General features: G+C 41.9%; 1 protein-coding gene across 2 annotated transcripts in view; it reads left to right on the forward strand.

Annotated features, from left to right (window-relative positions):
• The window catches only part of TTLL5 (tubulin tyrosine ligase like 5), a 127,258-nt gene that overhangs the window by 66,045 nt on the left and 35,535 nt on the right, over positions 1 to 25,678 (forward strand). For both annotated transcript variants that reach the window (XM_035327649.1, XM_035327650.1), the window contains one exon: positions 7,789 to 7,943. In XM_035327649.1, coding sequence (XP_035183540.1) covers positions 7,789 to 7,943 — 155 coding nt within the window. The remainder of the gene's footprint in view (positions 1 to 7,788; positions 7,944 to 25,678) is intronic.

Raw genomic sequence — 25,678 nt, forward strand, 5'->3', positions numbered from 1 at the left:
TGAAATTTGAAGATACAGTGAAAAGGGCTTACTAAACTATATTAGGGACTGAATTGCTTTTGTTCACTTGGCTTGTAATATAGGGTCCTTACTGGCTCTTATGGTACTTCTGGACAGCTGAACTAAGGGTTTTTTTTGTCTGTACCTGCTGTTAGTGATTGGCCTTACCTGGTGAATTGGTGGATGAAGGCTGTGACGAAAATAAACTAGACTTATTTTTCCTCTGCTGTGTTCCTTACCAGGCATTAATCCTAAAGTCTGTACTTAACGTGTGTTTAGCATAAAATACTTCTGTGTGCTTGTATTGTAGGACTTTCTACAGGGAGAATGTTAAAATGCACAGCACGTATGTAGGTCTGGCGCCAGGTGGCTGGATCCTGGATATGTATTTGCTTTCCTTTGTGAATAGCATGCTACTTCTCTCTGAAATATACTGTAAGGTAAAAAGAGGGTTTTCTTCTGCGGTGCTGGATCTGTGTGAGGTCCCTATCACTGGCTGGTGTGGAGGGGCTGCAGCTGATAGCTGCCAGGCTGGAGTACTTTATAGTTATTAATGCTAGTGAAGAGAAGAATGTGTTGAATTGGCCAGCTTCATTAGGAGGAGGAGGAAGAGAAGGAGGAGGGGAAGCCTTGTGGGAGCTCTGCCCTTCTCTGTGAGAGGGAGAGTGAGATTTCAGGACCCACCTATCATTAGGAATAGCTCCAAATCTTCTAGCCAGGGAGTTCAGCCATAGGGATAACATCAGACCACCCAGGCAAGGGCTAGACCCAGCTGTCTCCATCTCAGCTATGCAACCAGTCAGTGCCCAGAATCTAGCAGCCAGGATTCCTGCAAACCTGCTGACGGACCCATAGGAGGATGGGGCACTCTCCTCATTGTACATTTTTAATTTGGACAGAAAGTGGAAACTAGGATGAAGGTGAGTTTACTGAGCATTAGGACAGTGGAGAGGAAGTGAGGAAGAAATGGAACGGGCAGTTTGCAGTGCCCTCAGATTGCCTTTGTGGGAATTGTGTGCCACAGGAATCTCAAAATGAAGAGCTTCAACTTAACATCAGTTACAGCAATATCTTGAACCCTATCATTCCTCCTCGGTTACCCATCTCAACTACACAGCTTGGTACCCTGGCCTGCGTTGTCCTCAGCAGAGGAAAAGTGTCACAGGTGTCACAAAGCCAACTGCCAGAGTGCGAAAACTCTGTACGGGTCCCAGTGGTCGTCATCTTCAGTTCTGGACCTGAGCAGTGCAACATGGTGACTCAAAGACTGAAACATATATTCTCAAAACATTTGGGATATTTTCCCCACCAATTTTTTTTCAGAGTTAGTCCCTTGCTTTGACTCGACTCACTTTATCTGGGTCTTAGTTTGATTTGTTTTCCTTACATAAGTATTTGGTTGGCTTTTACCATTACACTGACAGAACTGAAGGGAACTGTAGAGGAAAAAAGGCATCTTGCTCTGTAACCAGGAAGAGGAACAAGAAGACAGGAGATGAAGTCTGAGGTCTATTTTATTTTCATCTTTCACACAGCTCTCTGCACTGCTGCAGGGCCCCATCTCCTCCTCATCCCCAGGCTGCTGACACAAGATTTAGAACTGCTTCTAAGACTACTGACTTGTAGCATCAGCAATACTACACGTGGGTACAGCAGAGGCTGTAGGAAGCAAAAGTGTCAGTGTCGCTTCTGTAGAGCAGGGATTGAACCCTTTTGCTCTGGGACTCCAGAGGGACTAGGAGCAGAGGCTTTTGTTTTGGTGCAGCAGCATTTGCAGATCTAAATGGGCCAGGCTGAGCACCTAGAACTCATCTTATGGGAAAGATTACACCCTGGTCATCAAATGTTTGGCAGGGCTATGTCTTATCAAAATTAGTCCCACTGGGAAGTTTTGAGGCAGAGTGTGTCTAAATGAAAGCCTGAGGAGGAGGAGGGGAGTTCAGTCATCCACAGCAGCAGTACTAACTTTTTTTTTTTTCATTGTTAAGTGAATGCATACGCTGGAGACACTACAAAGGAATTTGCAAGTTTGTCAGGTTTCCCAGGAATGTCTCTGGCAGGTCTTTGTCTGGAACATTTTCTGGAGACTGGAACACTTGTGCTCTGCATGCATATGTATATCCTGTAAACTGGTAAGCTCAGCAAGCAGAGAAGGAATGTCACAGGCCTTTGGCCAGATTAGCCTTGGTACACACACAGATTTCACACTTCCTGGACTGCTGTTAGCCCCAGTTCTTCCCTTCTTGCTGGCTGCTCCTGCAAATTCAAATTTGTGCATGAAATGAAGCTGTTTCAGTATGGGGTGTGGTCAGCAAGCTGACCTGGGTCACAAGAAGGTGGCCCTAGAAAAATGTTTGTATTGTGTGGTTTCTCCAAGGACCCTGTAGTAGGTGTGTTTTGAGCCACTGTTCAGCCAGTGGAAGTGCACATTTGAGATTGTGGTTTGGGGTTTCCTTTGCCATTTCAGAAGAGAGGCACACTAAAGTCCACTGATGTTTCCCATATTGGGATTGCCTTCTGGACTCCAGCCTCTCAAATATATTAAAGGAAGATGGACTGTGTCCAATAGCACTAGAAGACCTGGGTGCTTTGTTAGACCACATTGTGTGGGCCTGGGCTAGATCGAATGTACATGGGAGCTCTGTGGTGAAGACAAGAAAATGCAGCACAAAGGCTGATGAGGGGACTGATTAATAATGAATATTTATGATATTGCAGTATGTAGTCAGTCATCTCTGAAGGCTGAACAAAGAGAAATATCACTGAAAGAATGTAGCAAAATACTTTTTTTTTTTTTTTTTTTTTTTTTTAATGGCAAATTTTTAGCTCTATATATCCTCAGTTCCTGGGGATATAAATATTTCACTGATCTCAAAAGCTCTGGGGGATGTGTGTCTAAGGAAAGCTTGGCAGGTGAAAATAAAGTCACTATGCAAGCCAGGTAATGAAAGAAAAGAAACATTTGTTTTATGAGCTATTGGATATAAAGATGTCATTGATGGATGGAATGGATTAGTAAGTAATAAAATGGGAAATTAGGGATTGACTGGGGGGTCTTGAAGAAGTCAAAGTGAGCACACAGGAAAAAGAAGATCAAAAGACAAAAGAGAAGATCCCACAAATGATTAGGCATTTTGCATATTTTTCATTAGTTTTCTAATGGAATGATTGCTTCTTTGAGCTTACGATATAGCGTTATCTTCTCCTATCTGAGGCATCAAAGCTTAAATGTTCTGAGTATAGCTCCATTGCTCTTCTACCTTAGATGTGTCTTATCATGGTCCCTGTCCAATCTTTCTTTAAAAGGAAAGTGTTTTCTCAATGAACTGTTGAACTAACCAACTTTGAAACTTATTCGTTGTAGACATTGTGCTAAAGCCTGTGGCATTAGGTCTCTTCCTGATTCAGACTGAAATTTTCATCATACTGGAGGTTTTTCTGGAAGAAACAGTAAAGTAGGACTATGATGACTGTATCTTTTTGGCCCATCTTAGTTTTGATCTTTGAAATATGTCTTGACCTCCTGGATCCCTTTTCTTCCTCACTAATCAGGAAGACCCAAATGGAGTCTGAGATGTGTGAACTGGAGAAGATGCAAGCGTGGCTCCAAGTAGAAGAAATAGCCTTAGACTCTGTAGATCTTCAGTCCTCAGCACGCTGTTTATAAGGATATGATTGGCCTCTGGCAGAAAAATATTAAAACTGTCAACTGGGGAGTGTGAAGTAGGCATTTTTTGTACTGCATTGTTTGCTTAATGTTGTAACACAGTGACCAGTGAAACGCAGGATCTGCTGTTCAGGATGTTGGTAATGAAAATTTAAGTCATTTTTCCACTGCCAAGAGGGGCAGAGTAACAATATCTAATGATTATGTGTCCCTATTCACACTGCTTGGTTCCTGCAAAGCAGCAAGATAAACACTTGACCTTCTGCGAACTTTTTCCTGAATCCTTGAAGGAATCTGCAGCACTGTTTGTTTGTTTTTCTTTTTTGTTTGTTTTGGTTTGGTTTTTGGTGTCATTGTTAACAGTTGCTACTTTGGAAAAATCAGAATGATTGCTGCTTTATGCTTTAGCCTATTTGAAACGAGATCAAAATAAAAATAATGCATTTTATTCAAGTTCTTGAATATGATAATGGGAAACTGTTGAAAGAATGTTGTAATGTAGATTAGGAATGTGAAAGATATTAAGCTTCTCTTCTGACTTTTGCTTGTGATTTATTTTAAAGGTTCTTTGTCTATAGAATACTGTTTTTTAGAAACAAGTTCTATATTGGAGCTTTCATTCTTCCTACCTATATTTGAAGATTTCACATTTGTCATTTCAGTTATAAAGCAGATTAACAAAACCAAAACCCTCAACTCTTGTATCTGGCACTTTTGGGTATCATTCTGTGATCTTGGTTTCAATCTTAAATTTATTCACAAATATATTTTTCTGAATACAGCAAGACCATAGAGACCTGATTCTTTTAAGCTTATGTATTTCTACTGTCAAGAAGGCAAATGTACTGCTCACCTTGAAACACTTTATTAAAAATAAACAAAAAACACACTAACTTTTTTTTGTTGTAGATCCTCATGAATAACTATCTTCCTTTTGAGCTCCACAGCCTTTCTTTTTTGTTTGGTTGCTTTTTTGTTTTCCACTACTCCTATTTTTGAAGCTGCAAGCTATTCTATACAGAGTTTTTGGTATGTGCTTTTGTCCAGGTACTGTACATTATCTTCTAAGCCAAAGAAACCATTGATCTGTTGCTAAGTATTTGCCTTTTCATGAAGAGAAGAATACCATTGCATCAGGTATACAGGAGGGCTAGTATCTGGAAAATGAAGCCACTCTGTACAGATGTGTTGGGGGGGTCCCTCGGCAATCCACCAAAACATCCTGGCGAGCTAATTATAGCAGCTGGAATGTCTCAGCACATGGAACAGTATCAAGCAGTAACACCCATCTGGGTGGGCTGCGGCTAAACCTTACTCTCTTGCTGGTCTTCTCTCCCTCATTCTGAATCCCTTGCCTGTCTTTAATCCTGCTGTAATTTAAACACCTGTCTCTCTGGAATGTGTGAAATGTCCCTTCTACCTATGCTAAGCAATCTGCTCACCTGCTTTGGTTGGAAAGACAGCTTTCAAATAAGCAGGGATACAGTATGAGAGAAGAAAGCATACCACATTAATAGAGCAGGGGTGAGTTGGTAATTCATCAGACTAAATGCATCTTGATATCATGATGATGAGGACAGAAGATTGGATGAAGTTGTCCTATGTTCACACATGACTGCAAAGTTGTGATTGCTGTTGCTGACAAGCTAAGAATTGTATAGATCCTATTTCACTTACCGTGTTGGCCCCTGCCTCATTTGCCATTCTTGCCTTTTTTTTCCTCTCCATCATAAACTCTTCGTGGCCAGAAACTGTTAGCTATTTGTATGGTGCCTGGCACAGCTAAAGCTAGATCTAATTTGTTTTTATTGTTGCAATGAAAAGGCTTTATATTAAAGTCTACAGAAGACTTTAATTAGAGGGTGAGGTTGAAGCACCAAAGTGACACGTAATGCTGTTTTCTGTATAAGGTGCGCATTTCTAAGCCTGCCCAATATGTTGCACCATAAGACTTTGTTTTAAGGTCTTACAGGTTCCCTCCACACTGAGGATGCTAAGCTGAATTTCTCTGCATACTAGAATTTCCTGCATTTCTTGACTACTGAGTCTTGAGACCCCGTTCCCCTTTGTTTTCAGTGATCTGGTTTGTGTTGGGCTTGCAGCCTGGCTGATTTAAATGCAGAATAAAGAGAAATTCCACAAAGATGTGGAGAACAGCTAGGACAAGGGGTGTTGTAAAATTTGGACGTGGACACAGCATGGGAGAGGATGCTGAGAAGTATTAGGGTGAAAAGACAGAAATTGCAGGAAATGTATGGTATATGTGGTCCGAAGAGGAACCCAGATGTTAGAACTGGGTGAACAAATAGATTGGCAAAATGAACAGGCTGGGGAGGGGAATAAAAACTAGAACAACTTGGATAGGGTGTGTGAGCAAGTCGAAGAGGAACTAAGAACAGAAATATGGGCAGGAAGATCAAATAAGCTACTCCTATGGAAAGTTCCAAGGTCTGGGATGGTGTGGCTCAAAGGCCAGTAGTAGTGTGTAGACAAAGGTCAATCCTGGAAGTTAGAAAGACTGAAACTGGAATGAGCAGAAAAAGGAGAATGATGTATGAAGTGTGGAAACTGGGACTGGATGAGAAGAATGATGCACCAACAAGGAAGAAGAATGGGAAAGGATCGAACTGGGAAGGGATGAGACAGAAGGTGTTCCTTCTGGAGACGTGGGCAGAAAAATAGCATATAGCCATAATATTTTAATTCTGTCCAGAATTTGAAGTAGAAGTTAAGAAGCCTGAAGTCAGGAAAAGCTTAGATGTCTTGTTACTACAAAACCACTGAGGTGGTGACATCCTACTGTGTTTCCAGATCCAAAGTTAGTTCACATTCCAGAGTTCAGTCAGAGGATATGAAGTCTGCGGGCCTGTGTAAGACTGTTGTAGGTATGAGAGTAGTATTATTATGCAATGAAGCTTGTATGCATTTGTTTTAGTACAATTTCACATGAATTCTGGTAAAAGAGCGTTGTTAAGATAACAAAGCTGGAAATTCTCAAGCTATGCTTAAGCATTTAAAGGAAGTTAGGTCACACTTGAGTGACTTAATGAGCACCACCTTTGAGATCTGGAGCAGATGTAGGGCTAGTCTTCAGGCTCTTCTTTCTGGTTGTCCTGTGTCTCACAGGCTACGTGCTTTCCAATTGCCACAGAAATGGGCAGGGCAATGCAAACAAGTCTTGTTTGCCATAAAACCTTAATCTTGGTGCAGAACCAGGTCTGTTTTGTGCTCCTAAAAAAGCAATATGCGATCACATAAAGACAGTCAATCTTTATAGTGTTTTGTAACCTTCATAAAATGTTTTTTTAAATACAAACCATCATTTACGCTTCTATAATAGATACCATTACCTTATGAATGTAGTCTCTCTTCAGTAAACCAACAGGTAGTGTATGCTAGTAGAGTTTGATCTGTTTAGAAGATAAGCAGCACAAGAAGAATGTTCAGAGAAAGAAACAATGGAATGCATTTTATATGCTTAAAAACACATTGATACTCACTTTTACAGTTTGATATAACAAACATCCACCAAACATGATTTTAGGCCATCACTAGCTAACTTGTATAGTTACTAGTGTGAACACTTTGGAGGTGGTTTGGGTGAGAAGTCTCATTGATGTGTGGTGTAGTTTGGCATTACATTTTATATCCAAGGTATACCTCTGTGCATAGATGGGGAAGGTAGAGAGGGGACAGATGTATATGGATGGTTTGGTGACAACAGCTCATGATGAACAGGCAGATACACTCAGATACTCAGAGTAATATGAGCATCTAGCTTTTGATTGTAGAGTTAATTTTTTAATGTATCCTTGTTATTTGTTCCATGGCAGGAAATGCTTTCTTGCTTTAGGATTTTTGCCTGATTCTTGTTCTCAACCTCCTTTGTGCTTCTGTGAATGGAAGGATTGTAGTTTAAGTGCTGGTATGTGAATTTATCTCAAGCATGGTTGCTATTGGTGTCATCTCTGGCTCCTTTATGTAATTAAAATTCTTCTGCATCTGAAGATTGACTTCTTTAGCAGTCTTTAGTACATGCTCTCTCCAGTTTACTTAGTGCCACCTTTTGTTCATTTCTTGTCTTTTAATAGTTTCTGATGTCTTTTTCTTTGCCTCTTCAGTTAACAAGCTTGAACTTGGCAAGTGGAGCTGTAAGCAAGGGGAATGCAGCTGGGCCCCAGAGCTACCGGTCAACACTCAACAGGAAAGGGTCACTGTGGGCTGTTCAGTCAGACACTCATGCAGCTGACAGAAGATGCGTCTCTTCAGCAGTCAGGTAAGATAAAGCTGGTGTTCCAGATTTCTAAAGGAGAATGCATGGCACTCAGGAGCTCATTCATAACTTGTGTTTATCCTCTTGCTCAGAGGATAACATCTAAGGGCCAAGAACCAGTTCTTTTCATGTCTATCCTAGAAACTAGGCCTACAAAACCAAATTTATGTTTCCAGTGCTGGCAGGTTCATGGTGAAATAAGGAAATAGATGAACATGTGGAATGGAAGGGAAATGTCTGTTTTTCTTCCCTGATTATTTATCATCCAGGTATCTGCAAGTCTGGGTTCACTGCTGTTGAGACACATGCAGAGTACAAACCTATTCATGATACTGCAGAAATCTCCACCAAGGCCTCATCTTGATGTGTTTTCCTAGAATATCAAGTTTAGGTTGCTCAAAGATAGAGCTTTAGTGTTTTACTAAGTTTCCTTTTCAGATGGCTTCCTATTGCTCTTTATGAATTTTGGACATTGGAATTTTTATTTATGTCTGATACACTCACTGGACACAGAGCAGAGGACTGTGATTCTGCAGGAAAACTATTCTTCCTGGGATTGAAAGAGCAGCAATATTTACTCTCAGGATTCAGGATATTGAAAGCTAGGAGCAAGGTGAGCTTGCTGCAGAAGGCTGGGCCTAACACAGGCCCAGAACTACCTGAGATTTCTGATTTCTTCCTTTGTCTGAGTTTGCCTTCTTGTCCTTTTAAATAGAATAATGAGGCAGGGCTTCCACAACACAAGTTTAGGACATGAAAGTGCTGTATGCATGAAAATATTGATTCTCACCATTGGTACCTGAATGCTACTGGAAAATGGAGGGAGGTAAGGAGAACAGATACGCAGTACAGAAGGCATACGTGACCTGGGTGGTCATCCTTTCCCAAATGGGTCCTTCAATAGGAGGATTGGAATGGGATTTGGAAAGCTCAAGTAAAATTGTTCTTATTTCATCAGTCACTGCTTTTTGTCCTGCCTAGAGAAGAGGAATGTGAGAAATGAATTCCTGGCCTGTTTCTGTTCCAGCACAGTGTTTGCCTCTGGGGTTTGGATTTATTGAGAGAGGTGGTGATTCTGTTCTTGGAGCCCAGCCAGGAGAGCTATTACCTAATCCAAATAAAGAACCTATCCAACAGGTGTAAGCTGCCTTCCCCTTCTACACAGTTTTAGACAGCAGAAGTGTGCAGGCTGGCCTGGAGCTTCTGTTCATTTCTCATCTCTGCTTGCAGCTCTGCATGGATTCAGACATGGCTGGAAATAAGTTACTCAGTCAAAATCTTCTGTTGTGGATCTCTGTGGAAAGCAATGTAATTACCACATTTTTCTGAAACCATTTCTGTTATGTCATTACCTATAGATCTGACAACTCAACTTTTAATGCCCAGAGCTCCACTGAACCGTTTCCACAACTGTGCCTCATCTAGCATTGTATTTGTAGTTCAGTGAAGAAATTTGTTTTATTTCATACAAGGATCCAAAAGTAGTTCAAAAGTGTCTGACCGCAGCTGGTGATTCCATCTTCAAACTTTTGATAAAATATTTGGTCTTTCAGTACTTGAGATATTCTGTTATTATTCTCAGAGCGAGACAAAAAAAAGACATCTTAAGACCCTTTGTTGAATTATTTTATCTTTGTGGCAGCTTGTGTCGAATGGCCAAAATTTACTGGGAGTTAAACGTTTTACATAAAAATGGGAATGAAAAAAAGGAATTCTCGAGGCAGTGCTGGATTACATGAGCTGTGAACTTGTATTTAATGAAAGAATCCCAAAAGGTTATATGTGGAGATGGCTATCTTGTGTTGCAAATGTCTTTTTTGCTACTTGGTCTGTTACATTGGAGCTCAGCAGTTCAGAGGGTCACCTTATGGGTGTCAGCCTGTGCTCTTTACTGGATGACTGTTTGAAGAAAAGCTTCCTGTTTTGTTCCATTGAGGTTCTGGTCTATCAGTTGTAGAATTCAGCAGGAATGGAAATACTTTGTCAATGGGTCTCTTATCTGCCTTGCGCTTGGCTCCAGTTCAAACATCTGCCCCTGAAACTCAGTCCCTACAGCTTTTGTATGGCTCTATGGTAAATCTGAGCCACCTTAATACTTCTGAGGTTGTTTGAAAACTTGATTTTGATGCTTGTGAGCTATGGTATTCAGGCTGTTACTGACAAATATTCCTCCTCCTTAATTCCCATTCTTCCAGTACTGATTTATCTTCTTTTTTTAATTTATTTATTTTTATTATTTTTTTCTGAACAGAAGTTAGTTCTCCATTCTTTTGTTGAATTCCTTTGGCTGTATGAGAAGGGTTGCCCAATCAATAGTCTGCTTGCCAAAAGGCAAAGGAGATCTTGAGTTTGTAATACACAGAGAACAGTCCTGGAAACATTAAAGTGTTATTGTACGAATCTGTAGTGCTGTCCCTTTTGAGACTTTTTTGTTTTAGTCACTTTCTATGAGCTTTGTCTCTATTCCCACTTAGCTTGTGATTTAGGCTTTTGCCATGCCCCGGACAAAGAAGCCTGCAGGGGTGTACAAGAGGTGAGATGTTCCGAAGTTGAAAAGGGTTCACCTTGACTATCGTAACAGGGCTGTCCGAGGCCCTCTACCACGTTTGCTGCAACCCAGCCTTTATTACCCTTTGAAGCTCTCTGCAGCTATATTAGATCTGTTCTTTCTTTCTTTAACCGTAGTCCTGAGGGCCTTATTTCAGTTCTGTCTCAGCTTCTCACTCTATCAGGCAGGATTGTTACCTATTCACATTCAACTGTAAAGGCATTAACGTGTTACAGTTATGTGTTTTGTAAACTAAGTATTTAAGATTACCATTGATATTTTTTCACAATATTAATAATGTAACCTAAGTACAACAAATATGAAAATGATTCCTTATTATCCATTGGAACTCATTTCCAGACATTGATGCCAAGACCTTACTAGAAATGGGGCATTGAGCAGCTCTTGAAAGCATTCTCAGTTGCATGGTAAAGGTAGAAAATAGTGTTTAAGAGAATGAAAGTTGTTGTTCAGAACCTAAACTAACTTCTCAGTACCCATTGGCAAATAGTTGCGTAATCACTAGTGATGAGGATGGTCGGATTTCCTTGAAGCTTCTGTCACTAGCATCTGCAGCTGCTGTGTCACTTGTTTTTGAAATTCTCCTCAAAAAATCACTTGGACACTGCAAATCACTTTCTGTCCAAGACCTGGATCAAAGCTAATGATTTTTTTTTTTTTTTTTTCTAATTGATACAGATTTCTGTGTTTTCAGCAGGCACCTTGGATTCAACGATAGCCATCCTTGCCCAGGTTCACCTTTTAGAACTCATACAAGCAGTCCACTGGCAAGAACTCAGTGGTGATTCAGTCACTGTTTTCCCACACCTCTGTTTCATTAGCTTCTTGTTCTTTCATCACATCTTTCTCAAAACTAAAGACAAGATCAACCCAGCTTAGCATATGGTTTCCTTGGATCTTCTGACAGATTTATCTAACTTGGTCAAGGTAAGCAAGCAAGCTTCTCTGTCACCATTCAGAAGGTAGAATGGAAGTCCAAATTATATCAGGCAGCCTGGGAGGGCTACTGCAGTCAGAAACAAAGGATTCTGCTCTTCTTGTTGTTTAACTTGCTCAAAATACTTCTTAGCTCACAGTTTGGACCAAGGTGCTCAGGTTCATCAGAAGATGACGTTTTGTTGTCAGGTTCTCTAATCTGTGTTAAACAGTATAAAAACAGACTCTAGATTTTCTGTTCTAGGAGTTTCTAACTTGAATTTGTTCTGTTGTCATTCTTAATGGTAGTAACAACTGAAAGCATTGTGGGCTGTCTGCATATAGCAGCCATATGTCCAGGTTCCCAAGCAGGTTCTGCTTTGTGTATTTTCTTTTTTTTTTTTTTTTTTTTTTCTTTTTTTGCCTGGAAGTCTTGAGTGGGGTGGGAAACTAGAACATTCTACAAAGACATTTGACATCTCAGGCTTTCAGGAACCCTGAACTGTATGCCTCAGGTCTGAAAATCCTGGTTTTCTGTGTCAAAGGGGTAGCTTGATTTACTTAAAGGGAATCTGAAAGTGGCTTCGCTGTTTCCTCAATTTTTTGTTTTAAATTTTCAAAGTGTAGAAGGTAAAATATTAAATCAGGCAAGTGCCTGGACCTCAGCTAGACAGGATAAAAAGAGCTATGAGTAGAATCATACTAGAATAGCCAAGAGATGAGCTAATGTACCAGGTGGTTCTCACAGTGCTAGAGGGTGAAAAGTTGATGGGACTGTCTTGCTTTTTGCACGACTCATGAGCTCAGCTAAGGTGGGCTTAGCATGGATCTTGCAGCAGGGACTCTGGGAAAGAGCTAACTACACATAGGCCTGCAGCTAGAAGTAAGGAGGAGAGAATTCCTAGTAATCTTGACAGCTAATGACAAGTTTTTGTAAGAATAGATCTGTTTCTCTTTGTTGCCATGCAGTTCTGCATCTGAAGGGTTAGTAGTGACTTTGCACTCTTCCAAGGTGCTTGTTTCAAGCTCCCTGCAGTTGCTTGCCGGGTAGAGACTGTCCATTCTCTGTCCTGTGCCCCGCTTGCCAAGTGGCTGGAGCCTGCGTGTTTGCTCAGCAGCTGGGTGTAGGCTAATGAAGAGTGTGCTGTACTGATACTTCTGGAGGAGATGAAGGAAGAAAACAGCGGGCACTGAGGGCTATACAACAGGCCTTCAGTTTCAGGAAAGTCTGTGCTGACCTTACACTTCCAGCTAGGCAGCACAGAAGTGCCAGAGCAGCAGTAGACAGACATGACTGAGTGCAGTCCTGTGCGAGCATTGCCATGTGTCTGTTCCTTCCTCCTGACGCCACTTGTCCCCTCCTCTTTTCCCTCTTAGAGGAAATGCCTGATTACGAGCTCAGTCTATCTGCACTACACTGCATTTTCTGCAGGCTTCATAGTTATCATACAGTCTTTTTCTTTCCTTCGTGGTGTAAAGATGTTGCTTCTAATACCCAGATTTAGCAGAACATACTGCCCTCATTCTTGCTGAGGGGCAGAAGAGCCTTGATCATGAGGCAAATCTAACACGGGTTATTCTGACACTGCTACCTTTTGATTCTTCTCTGTTGTTAAACCACTGGGAGGGACCCCAGCTCATAGTGTTCTTTTAGGCTGCTGCTTGCAGGGATGAGTGCTGTATTAGGAAGGCTTGTGTAGAAAAGTCCCTTTTCAGCCAGAGTAGCTATTTGTAGTAGAGCAGACACATGAGATTGATTCCTGTTTCCTGATTTTTTTTCCCTGTGGCAGGCCTGTCTTATCTTAATGCCTAAGTTAATTCAATTTCTTTATTCGTGGTAGAAGAGTAAATGAGGGTAGGTGTAGTGATTTTTATTTTTCCCTGTCACCAGTCCCCTGTCCACTTCCCCTTGGCAGCGCTGTCATACGACATCTGCTTGTGGCCCTTGAGAAGCAGCAATTCTGACTTTCCTGAAACTGTGGGTTGATCTATTATCACCTTCTATTCAGAGGAAGGATGAGGAGGGAGGGTGAAAAACAGAAATGCTGCCTGTGCAGCTGTATTTTCTTGCAGCTCCTCCTGTCTCTAGTTTGTGCATGTTCTTCCTCCATCCGCACATATTTGTACACATAACAAGCTTCCCCTGCCCCGGTAACCTCTTACCTTTTTTACGTGTCTCTCAGGGTCACTGGTGACAACTTGTTAACTGTGGAAGTGAATTGGCTGACTTAAACTTCAGAAATACATGGCTTGCCTTGTATTACTTCTTATAGAGAGAGATTTTGGTCACACTAACAAAACTTGTGATGGCAGGTCCACTTACTCTCCATCCTGCTGGAAAATTGCCCTGAGCCTCCGCACCATGGGTTGGCACCGTCTTGAAGGATCCCTGCTTCCCGCAGCCAGGCCTTGGCTCTGTCTGCCTGGAGCCTCCGGGAGAGGAAAGGCGTAAAGCTCGTGACTTGCCCAGACAGTCTGAAGCCTGGCCCTGCAGCCTCAGCTCCCCAGACGCTGTTGAGTTGGACTTGGCTGGCAGCCGCCGCGCTGTTACTTTTCCGAGGTAATAAGTGAGATTAATCGCAGGACCCTTTCCAGAGGCGAAGGGGGTTTGGGCTGAGTGCAGGGAGAGAGCGTAGGAGCCAGTGCCTGGGCTGGGAGCTGGAGGCGAGAGCTGGGGCCTTGCAGCAGGGCACAGCAGGGCACAGCAGGGCACAAAGAGACTCGTGCGAGCGTGGCCTCTGCTCAGCCGCTGGTGGAGGCTGCTCTGGAGCCGCAGCCTGGGGGCCTTCCTTGGGCTGGCTCCAGCTGAACGGGGCACAGCATCGGCATCGCCTCCACCTGTCCGCTGGGCCCGCGCAGCTGTGCTTTTTGCAAGTAGTCTAGTGATGTGAGGGGACAGGTTTCTCTTCCAGCACCTGGCTCTGACTGCATGACTTCCTTTCAGAGAAGGTATGACAATCTTTCCCGTTATTCCCAGCGAGCAGTCCATGTTGGTAGTGGAGGGGAGTGACAGGGGTTTCATACCTTCCCTGAAGACAATGCTGCATAATGGCTCGTGTTCTCGTTTCAGCTGCCTACACAAACTGACCTTACCCCAGTGTAAATATAGGATTTGCTATTATGGACTGGGCTGCTAATCTTTTTGGTTCTCCTATCCTGTGTTTCAGAGTAACTACCACCAATGTCTTCAGTGAAAGCAGAGAGCCTTTTTGATTGGCAGTAAAGAAATTGCCAGTCTCTAGGGGAAGCTTGCTTTTGCCCCCCAGCTGCTAACAGCTGACTTGTAGATCTCACCATATTTTCTGTTCTGCATAGTCTAGCTGTGGGTGTTATTATTAATCATATTTTTATTTTCTGGGAATATTGTTGCCTCATTCGTGAGCTGTAGCAGTGAGTTCCACAGGTAAATTTCATATTATGCAGAAGTTTCCTTTTTAATTTTTTGGATTTTTTCCAAATTTGCTAAAAGTCTCTGCTCCCTTATTATGTGAAGGCAGACAGAAATGCTTGATTTATTCATTCTGTATGTTTCTATCATCTCCCTTCTTATTTGTCTCTCCTAAACTAAACAGTGCCATTCTCTTCAAGTTCTAAATGGAAGTCTTCCAACCCTCTAATAATTAGCTGTCTGTCTTTATGGAGATGACAAGAAATGAAAACAGCACATCAAGTAGGAGTAAAACATTGATTTTATGTGACACTTTCATTTTTTAACTTTTATCTCTCCTAACTTGCATATGCTTACACCTTGCTGGCTTCTGACCATACTAAACACTGGATATTATTGTTAATATGCAGTTGTTTTTCTTTGGCTATTGCAGTTCATGTAAAACTGAGCAACAGGTATAGGCAGTTCGTGCTGATACAATTCTTTTTAATTCCTCACCAGTGAACTCTTCTCTTCCTGGCTTTTAGCTACCACCACTGTATTTTGTTGGCTGTGATGGAAGTCACATTCTGTTTTCCATTCTAGTAAGCATTTAATTTAATATAGAGCTTGTTGAAATCTTTTAGTGTCTTGCACTACTTGCCTCATAACTTCTCCCCCAGCCATCTCTGATCTTAGATCTCTTTGAAATATCCTGTGTAGGTTCTAGATAACTCGTATTGCCAAGTGATCAGCAGATCTCCCTTCTATCTGCATTTAGCTAAACCTCCAATCGCCATGACAGTCGTTGCTTTAGGGTGGCATTCAGAGGGTTAATGTGGCTGTAACTCTCACTTCAGTAGCTCCTGGGGAGAACTCTGCTGCCCACAGCTTTCTAGGAAAGAGGGAACCCCAGTAGCCTGGTGCTCTTTGGGGGCTGCCCTGCCCAGAGCACTCTTTCTTTCTAGAGGAGCTCTGAAAGGGTTACAAGGGAGCCGTGGCTGTTTCTTTGAGCTATTTGGAAAGGATGGGCCTCAGACAGCTTGGCAGGAACCTGGGGCCCTGTTTTTTCCAGCCCAGCCCTTCCTTCTGCACGGAGCTGTCAGGGAATCCCACGAATGTCTGGTTTCTCCCCTTTCTTAAGTTTTTTAGCAATATTTTTATCCATCCCTGGCTCTTTCTCACACAGGGACCTCAAGTTTTGCCGATTGCTTTGCCTTGCAGGTAGTGAGGTGGAAATGAAAGCCATGCTACCATGCCATAGCTGTTGGAATTAGTTCACAGTTGTGCAGCTCAGAAGGGCACTGGGAAGTTTCCCAGACGTGTGTCCTTTCTGGCATTGATCATAGGGCAGGTCCATTTGGCCTAAGAACAGAGGGATTGAACGGGCCCATCTTTGAACTGTGCTATTCCTGTGGGTCACAGCGAGGCACTCGAAACCTCCGAGCTGCATGTTCAGTATCCTCCCTACCAGACACACAACAGAATGCTGCTTTGTAAAAATGGAAAGTCCCTTTGTAAACCAGTCTTATGATGGACAAGACAGGTTAACAATCTCTCCTTCGTTTGCCTCATGCTCTCCAGGGCTGTCCTGAGGCTGAACTCATTGTGAGAATTTAGTATTTTGGAGGTTTCTGAGTTGTCCCTATACCTTTTCGCTTAATAAATAAATAAATAAAAACTCTTAGTGGTGGAAAAGAAAAGGTGTCTTAGTGTTAGAAAGAAGTTTTGTTGAAAGTTTGGTTACTGGTAAGTGCAAAGGTCTTGAAAGGTGTCTCTGGTGTTGGAGCTACTGGTATTCTATAATCTCAGGAAACCTGTCAGATGCTGGGAGCGGGGTGTGATCTGAGATCCATGTGGAAAGCCTTTCCAGAAGGCAGCCCTCATGTGGTGCAGTCCCTGGACGACTCTTGGAAGTCAGCAGCTGGAGGACCTGAAGTCAAGCTCAGATAAAATCAAGTTTCGGTGACCAAGTAAGAATGCCAGAGCAAGAGGTAGTAAAAGGGGCCAAAGGCTTTTCCTTCTTCTTGTTAGGCTTTTTTTTGGGGCTACCTTCCCTTGTGCAGTGAAGGTTCCACCACCAATGCATGTTCACATTTTCCATCCAGCCCAGGCTTGGCTTACTCAGGGTGGACACGGAACTCTTTTTGGTGTTTCATCCTGTGATATAAACGGGAATTCCCTTCCAAGAGCACAGAGAAACCCCTTTCCTATCCCTGAAAGTGTTAGTCACCCCTTCCTATGAAGATCCTGCTTTGTCACCTAATTTTCCCCACCTTTCAGAGTGGGCAAGTCTTGTAGCTGACACAGGAGTTTGTGAATGTATGTGGTTGGCTTTGTGACAGCCTGTTATTCTCCAGGGCTTCTCTGGGCTGCAGGTATCAGTCAGCAGCCGCTTGTGAGCCATGCAGGGCTCCAGGATTTAACAAAAACCTCTTTTGAAAAAGGAGGAGGGGGGAAAATAAAAGCATAAAGAAGATGGGAAGTATTTCAGCTTTCCTGTGTATGTGGTGACAGCTTTGTTGGAGATGCTGTTCATTAGCTCATAGGTTTTTTGAAGTTGTACGTACATTGTGTAATCTGAAGAAGATGGGGCAACTAGAACTCCACAGTGGAATGCCAGATTTTTGTTTAGGGAGTAGTGTGAATTATAAGACTGAGTAACACTGGTGATTAGTAGTATTTTCTTAGTCTTTACCCAGTGCTGTATGCTCTCAGACAGTGAGTAGTTTGACCAAAATGTTGTGGGTAGGAGGATTTGATTGGTGATAAGCCAGAATGGATTTCAGTGGCTCAGGAAGGCTGGATATTGGACTGTCCAGAACCAGCACCAGTTGCAAAGATTTTAAGTGCTCTGGTAAAGGTAGGCTCTGCAATGGTAGGATAAATTAAGTCTTTTATGGAAATACCAATGTATCCAGGGTCCTTTATCACAAGGAGTTGTTCCTAGGGGTTCATTCTGTAATGGTAGTTGAAAGATGGATATCCTCTTTTAGAGAATGGAAAAACAAAACAAAACGCCTCCACCCTCCCTTCATCCCCCAAACAACAACAACAACAGCCAAGCAAACCCACCAGGTAATATTTAAAGGCACTGGAGTTTCCAGACACTCTCTTGTTGCACTCTCTGAACTTTTATTAACATTTCTCATCCAATTACTGTCCACAGCAAACCAGGTGGGGAGAGGCCAAGGCAGCTTGGCTGATCCAAGTCTACTGAAAGCTGGCCCTGGGACAACAGCCTTTAGTAAGAATTTCAAAGTGAGAGGGCCTTATCAGAGATGCTATTTGTTTCCAGCTGCTGGTATCCATGATGGCTTCTTTGCCTGAATTATAGATTGTGTCTGGCTCAGTAAATGTCTTTCACTGCCCTTTCTAGCTATCTGCTGTCTGGCACATGGGATCTGACTAAAAAGTTAGTCCAAGAAGATTGTGTCTGGTAGTGCTGCACATGCTACTTGACAGCTGTCTCTGTCAGGGATGCTCAGCCTGGGCAAGAGTCACCCTTTTGAACAAAACGGCTGTGACTTATGTGGTCTTAACCTTTTTTTTTTTTTTTTTTTTTTTTTCCTGCAGATAAAAGTATTTATTTGGTTGTTACTGGGGGAAAAACACATTTGATGATAATCTGCCCTGTGAAGACTGTAGCCAGACTGAGCTGTGAATGTCTTTAATGTTGAAATGGAGTTTTGTCAAAATCTCTCAGAAAACTTGCAGTTTGGTAGGCTATCTGAAGAGTCTCAGGTCTGGACCATGTTGTTTGTTCGTTTGTTTTGTTGTTGTTGCTTTCTTTTTGTTATTTGGAAAATAATGCTGATGAGCAGAGAGGTGTCTGTTTCTCTTCAGTCAATGTTTTGAAAAGCTGCAGGTGCTGAGACCTGAAATGAAATAAGTTAGAGTATTTTTCCTTGCTGTTGCTGCTGACTGAGTGTAGATCCACAAGGAGGGAACATTCATACCAGTGAAGGCTTGGCATTTGTAGAAGCTCTTTGAACTTTTACATCCACACTTCAGATTTTAGCCACAGGACAGCGTAACTGGAATAATATTCTTCGCATTAGTCAGAAGGTCAGGTTAGCCACCCATGTTAGTCTTTTATAGTCCTGATGAATAACTATCTAGGATTTATGGCTTCTGACACTTACAAGCAATAATTCTGAATTCCAAATGAAGACTTTCCAGTACTTAATGAAGACAACATACAGCTTGCTGTGTTGTGACTTCTGTTTCCCATGGCTGTTCCCTAAAAGACCTGAAACTGTGGTTTAAGGAAAAAGCTTGAAGTAACTTTGGTTTGAAAGTGTGTTTGTATTCAGTATGTTTCTGATCTCAGCTCTACTAGCAGGCACTTGGCTGTAGGATTCTTTGACAGTCTCATGATGCTGAAGACTTGGGTTTTTCCATAAATACCTTCAGGTGGATGATAATTTAGACAGTAGTCAAGGGCTGTCCAACTTCAGCAGTCAACATGGTAAAGAGAAACACAATCTCAGTCACTGTGAAGAAACCAAACAGGGAAAAATGTGTATGTGGCAGATCTAAGCACAGGCTCTAGAAACTCTCCAAGAACCCCCAGAAGAGAGAGTGAAGAGACTTTGCTGCTGTTCTTAAGATGTTGTGCATTGATAAACACATCTCTTTCTGGAGATACTGTATGCAGTACTTTTCTAATAACTTTCTAATAATCTTCTCCAAGAAGGTGAGATTTTGATTCTTACTGACAGTGATCCCACTAGGCTTCTGTTTTCAAAATTTCTTATCAAAATATCAATAAAGTTAGAGCTTATCACTTATGAAACAAAAGGCTGCCCAGTGTTAATAGTTGGGTTATCTTGGTATATTTCAAGAATTTGGATCCAATCCATTTTTATTTTTAAAAATATTTTGTTCTTCTGTTCAGGACTTTGTTTTTGCATAACTGTTTTTTTTATTAGTTTTCTGACAGTCAAAGTCATCTTTCCATTTCTTTGTAAAATTCTGCTTTCCTGATGCTCACCTAAATGATTTAAATATGAAAGTATCTTCTGCTAGTAAAGGGAACTAAAGTTATGCACAGATTTCTAGACTGGTATGATGCATATGGGACAGAATGATTCATGTAGTACAGTGATTTTCTTTATTGATGTTTTCTAAGTAGAATAAATTCTTTGTAAATATTATGAACTCATTGTGGAACCTGAATACATGAGCATAGATGTCATTAGGCTTGTGTTATTGAATTGCATTTCTGTGGAAGGAAATTACTGTGCTGTTGTTGTTTGTTGTTGTGTGATTTATTTTTTTTTTGTCTGTAGGTCTGACTCTGAAATTATCTAAACTCCTGATATAACTTAATAGATTGTGCCACTTGCATACATTGTTAGGTAGCAAAACCAGGTAACACCTATTCTTTTGATTTACTTTCAGCTTTTTTCTGATGTCCATTGTGCAAGGTTGCTTACTGTCTTACCTTCTGACTAGCCTCTAGAGAGCCATAAGCACAGTACACAACTGGAAGATTATCCTCCTTGCAAATGTTACTATGTTCAGCGCAAGCCATCTGGAGACCATGTTTGGGTTTTCACAGAAAATGAGTCTGTAGTTATGTAGAGGTTCTGGTGTTTTGAGAAAAACCTACTCTGTTTAGAACATGGGCTGAAACATCACAAAAGGCATCAAGTATAAAGAAGTGACATATAGCGGAGACTTCTTGTTTGGACATTTGACACCATTGTTGTTGTTTTCTCCTGGTGTGCCTTATCTGGGCTAGGAGGAGAATCTTGAAAGAGCGTTATTCCTCTAAGTGGCTGGGATATTTTAGTCTGGCCTTATAAGGGTCTAGCATCTGCAGCTGCATCTTTGATGTGCTCATGCTTAGCATTACATGCAATCACTTGGTGAAATTCCTGAGGTACTGATTCCATGGTTCCCATCTGTTCCTGAGTCTGGGAGCTTCTGACTAATTATACAATTTTCTCTGTACGCTGTAGGAAACAATTCCATTTTGGCTCTAGAAAAAGGGCTTGGGTTGGACTGGAATATAGGATTGCATAACTTTTTTTCATCTTTAACCACAAATTCCTAAGAAAGTTATTGCACTTCTCTGAAGATACCTGCTTTTGGCTTTTGGTTTTCACTGTAATTAGAAATATTCAACACCCATGTACAGTCTAGAAGCCATTGAAAGCTTGCTGATAATCAGTCATTAAGGAAACAAAGTTGTATCCCCTAGAGAACAGCATCATCCCTAGGTTTCTATCCTTCTCAAACCCATGAGGGGAAAAAAATGGATGTAGTGTGCAGTTGTGATGACCAGCTGAGCTGGCACAAATGTAAAATAGACTCTTCTTGCCACACTGGAGGAGAAAGCATCGCAAAAATGTGTGCCTGCTCAAATGGACTGAATCTAAAACCTTTTTATAGGTGCTGCACGTTAAACCAGTGCTTAGTCTCCTAGCCTGCAGTTGTATGCAGAGGCAGATTTTTTGTGTGTAAGGCTTCAAGTGCTAGGTGAACTAAAAAAGTTTTTGTGCAACTCGAGCATCTGTTGCAAACGGTCTGACAGAGTGGGATCTTTCAACAAATCCTAGACAAGTCTGGGAATTGTCTCCTAGAGCATGCCAGTTCTTTGTACCGTACAATGTAACCATCTGAACATCCTTTTATTTACTTTCCTTTAATGACAGACTTTGTCTGTCATCAGATTTGGCAGTTTCCTGGAGAAAGATACCAACCCAGGTGAGCGTGGGCCTTTTTCTCTGTTTTCAGTGGCGTAACCACAAATACCCTGTTTGCTGCACTTAATTGTGGTCCATCAGCTGGACTGCTTGGTCAGCACATGCGCTGCTGCTAGCTGGGGAAAAAGGGAGACACTGAGTGATTTGGGGCTCTCCCACAATTTTCCACTGCAGCACCTGCTTTGGAAGCAGTGGTAGAACTGCCAAACATGCTGAAGTGGTTAAGTGTACCAGCTCCTAAAGAAGCTGAAGGGGAGGAGTGGTTCTTGCCTGATGGGTTTTCAAAGGGAGCTGAGACTTTGAAGTTTTGTTTTAGCAGCTGCCAGGTATGCTGCCTCAGCCTGGTGCAGCACTTCTGCCCCCAGCTTCATGTGTTGCTTTCTTCTTTACACGTGCCAGGATGGAGAGAGGGGAAATAAAATAAAATTAATTAAACCAAGAGTGTGCTTATTAGCAATAGTGTTGCTTTATTGTACCCTTTGGGTTAGAGTGCTTCATGCCACAGTGAAGCACCTTGCACTTGCTTGGGCCTATTAGAGTAATAAATTTGTTTCACTTTAGTTTTCTTTGCTTTCCTAAGTATTGTTTCCCTGCTTCTCTTCTGCTTTAACTATTCCAGCCAGGAAATAGTTAAATAGTTACACCAGGACAGTAGTCCCCCCCCCTAAATATCATAGTAATTTTAATGTTTTGTTCTGTGATGGCCATGTAAAATAGGCAGAATTTTACATCCATGGTGCCCCAGAACTCCTTGCTGAAACTGGAGGGACCAGATGATCTTTCCAGTGAGGGAAAATGAGACACAGAGAGAAACATGGTGGCTGAACAAAGGCCTCATAACGCCTCCGTCAAAGCAGGGACAGACATCATTCCTGCTGGAGGCAGTTTGCTGGGAGCTTCCCCTTCACTTTCTTTCCTCTACCAGTAGGGATGCGCTGTAATTCAGTTTATTCCACTGAATATTGAACTCCTTCATGATGATGTCAACTCCTCAGTGATTCTTTGTATCGAGACATTGGGTTACTGGACATGCTGTAGGCTGTTCTTCAGCTCTGTTCTTTTCGGCAGAAGAAGAGGTAGGTGCTCCCAGTCGGAGCTGGAAATTTATGGAGCAGTACTGGGAGTGGAATGGGGGGCTGCCTTCTATATAGCTTAAAGCAAAAGAACAGCAAGGAGGCCAAAATTGTCATAAACTGGAATAGCCTTCTCTGGCAAGGGAACATGCTTCTGTGGTATTAATCCTTGGGGGACAAGGTGCCAGAAATAAGGTATTCTTGCTCTGCAGTACTTGAACAGCTTGCTTTTTCAGGTGAGGATTTATAAAAATAGGTATTTCCACTCTGTTCTCGCAGTTGCTTATAGGCCAGACCTGGTATGTCATCACCAATTTCTGGTGGCTGTAGTGGTGGACAGATACATAGGAAGTTTTGAGAAAGCAGTGCAGTGGGCTTTTTGTTGTTGCCACTCAAATCTAGTTTGTTTGTTGCCGTACCTTATTACATTATCTAAATCTATCTGGGGGATGAGGAGAGCAGAACATAAGGAAACAAAGGTACACCATGGGGAAGATAGGAATTGTAGAGGTGCCTCTTTGGTGAGCATGTAAACTACCTCAGGTTTATGGGACTATGTCTATCTTCTTTTTTACTGGGAAATCCCTTTAGCTTCGTTACAGTGGAACTAGCTTGATGATTTTTAGTTTTTTGTTTTGTTTTGTTTGTTTGGTTGTGCTTTTTTTTTTTTTTAGGAAAATGATCTTTTGAGGACCTTTACTTTGCCAAAGTTTCAATGCTTGGGAAATTGATCAATTGATTGGGGAATAATAAGAAACTGTTAACCACAAGTATGCGGCCTCGCAGCAGGGACCCAGAGAAATGACCTTTAGTTCTTATTTTGTATTTTTTTTTCCTTATTTTCTTGTTTTTCAGCAGCTAAAATTTATATAGCTTCACTTATGTTACACCAGATGTCTCTTGTTAGTGCCATATTGCTACTCACTTTTCACTGGAGCGTTCCTCCTAACATTACTGTTGCTCAGCCAGTTTTCAGATGACACTTATAATCCCCAATTAGCTGAACATGCACATCTTTGCTCTGGAAGTGCAGAACTGATTCTGGCCTTCCCTCTAGGAATACAGATTATAAATACAGAAGTGTTTCTTCTCTCATGAAGTTCTTTTACCTGGCTATGATTCTTGGCCTTGAAATTTTATAGGCATGATGTCAGGAAACTCCATACTTTAGCATGCTTTGTCCCCATAACCAGGCCTTCTAAGCTATGAGATTTATCAAGGTTTCTTTAAAAGAAGCACATCAGAGTATCTCTATCTACCACTGAACACAGTGATAGGTGTGCTGGATGTCAAACAAAGTTGATTGCTTTCATGAACTTCAGTGCAAATTTTTTTAGAATTTAGAGGCTTGTCATGTTCTTTAGATTTTTATTTTTTCTTTTTTTTAATATTTAGGTAACAAAGAGCAAATGACATTTCTACTCTGTGATTATATGACACGACTAGAAAATCGTTTGGGCTTTGAGAGGTATGAGACTTGTCCAAGACAACTGTGGAGGAACCCTTGAAGCCTGCAGTGTAATGCCATCCTGCCCTGCATCTTCTGGGAGGCTGATAGTGGTAGAGTCGTTCAGCTCTGCAGGGTATTTCTGCTCTTGAGCAGGGGCAGAGTGCTTTGAGCACTCTCTCCCATCTCATGCATCCTAGTCCTACCAAACTCAACAGCCCGTTTTGTTTTGTTTACTCTTCTCAAATGCTCTGGATTTCACCAGTTTAGCCCAATTATAAATTTTCATTTGCCTCCTGAGACTTGAATAAGGGGCCTGAGCTGCTCCCTTCGTTCCCCATTCTCCGATTCAGTGGGATCTTGCAGCTGCTGCTTGAGCACATAGAGCAAGGAGCACAGCACTCTGGGAAAGCCTACGCAGGAGGAAACTTAATGGAAAATATTAAGGAGAAAAAAAATGCGTTTGATGGACTTTTAATATAAAAGGGGAAAAAAAGAAAAGGGGGAGGGGGAGATTTTATTCACTGTAATAGAAACCAAATGTTGGCTGGGACAGCAGCTGCACTCACTCTTTCCCTGTAAACTGTGAGCGGCTTTTCAAAGGAGGCATTACAGGGTGCAGGGCTAACCTACTGGTCCCGGCTTAACCCTTGCACCTCTGAAGAGAGGTAGGGAATATACATTTCTAGGAGAGTGGCAGAATAGTATCTTCAATTACAGACCCAGTCATAAGCATATTCTAGACAGGTAGTGGTGCCCGTTTACTATGTTTTCATCCTCTTGTGATACTGCTGCTATCCTGAAGTGCAAAATCTGCTTGGATAAAACACTAATAAACATATAGTCAGGAACAGAGCCCATCGGTCTCTTCCAGTTTGGTTTTCAGTAGACTTACCTACTGCCTGTGCAAGCCATGTTTTGTGTTGATTAACTTATGCATGCCAGGATTTTACAGTGGAACATCTGTAGCAAGGAATACCTTTCCCATCTTTGTAAGTGGCACAGCATTGCATCTGAGTTTGTGGTGCGTTGAATTGTGTGGGGTGTGTGTTTGTGTATTCACCCCAGAAACTGTCTGGACTAGGACAAATGAGCAAATTTAAGGTGGGTACTTACATAGCCCTTTATCCAAGTCTGAATTATGTATTGTAGTCTAAGCGGAGCAAGACAATAGTGAGGTGAATTTACTCAGAGTTTATCTGCTCTATCTGAATTTCATATCAGAAATTCATATCAGAAATTTAAGTAGGTAATCTTCACCAAGATTCCCTTTACGAGAGCAGAATGATTCCTGGCTTCTGTGTTAGTATACCTTGTTATTAAAAAGTTTTTGCAGGCCTTGCCTGCATTTGCAGGTATGAAAGTATGTGCAGGGATCATGAGGCCAGCACCTTCCCCTCAATATGGTTCACCCCTGTGTTTGTACTAATCAAGGCTACGTGATCTTGTTAAACTAGGTCACACAGAGGAGATGCACTCTGTTGCCTTCATTGCTTTTCCAGTGGCTTGCTGAACCACAACAACATGGAGGCATTGAACTTTACAGCCAGCCGGCTGTTAGTTTTCTTCTTGATTTAGTCTTTCTACTTGTGAATTTCAAAGCTGCCATGTGTAAAGAGAAGAAAAACAAGCTGTTTTTTACCTGACACAT

The sequence above is a fragment of the Oxyura jamaicensis genome, chromosome 5 (genome assembly GCF_011077185.1).
Source record: "Oxyura jamaicensis isolate SHBP4307 breed ruddy duck chromosome 5, BPBGC_Ojam_1.0, whole genome shotgun sequence".
Taxonomy (NCBI): Eukaryota; Metazoa; Chordata; class Aves; order Anseriformes; family Anatidae; genus Oxyura; species Oxyura jamaicensis.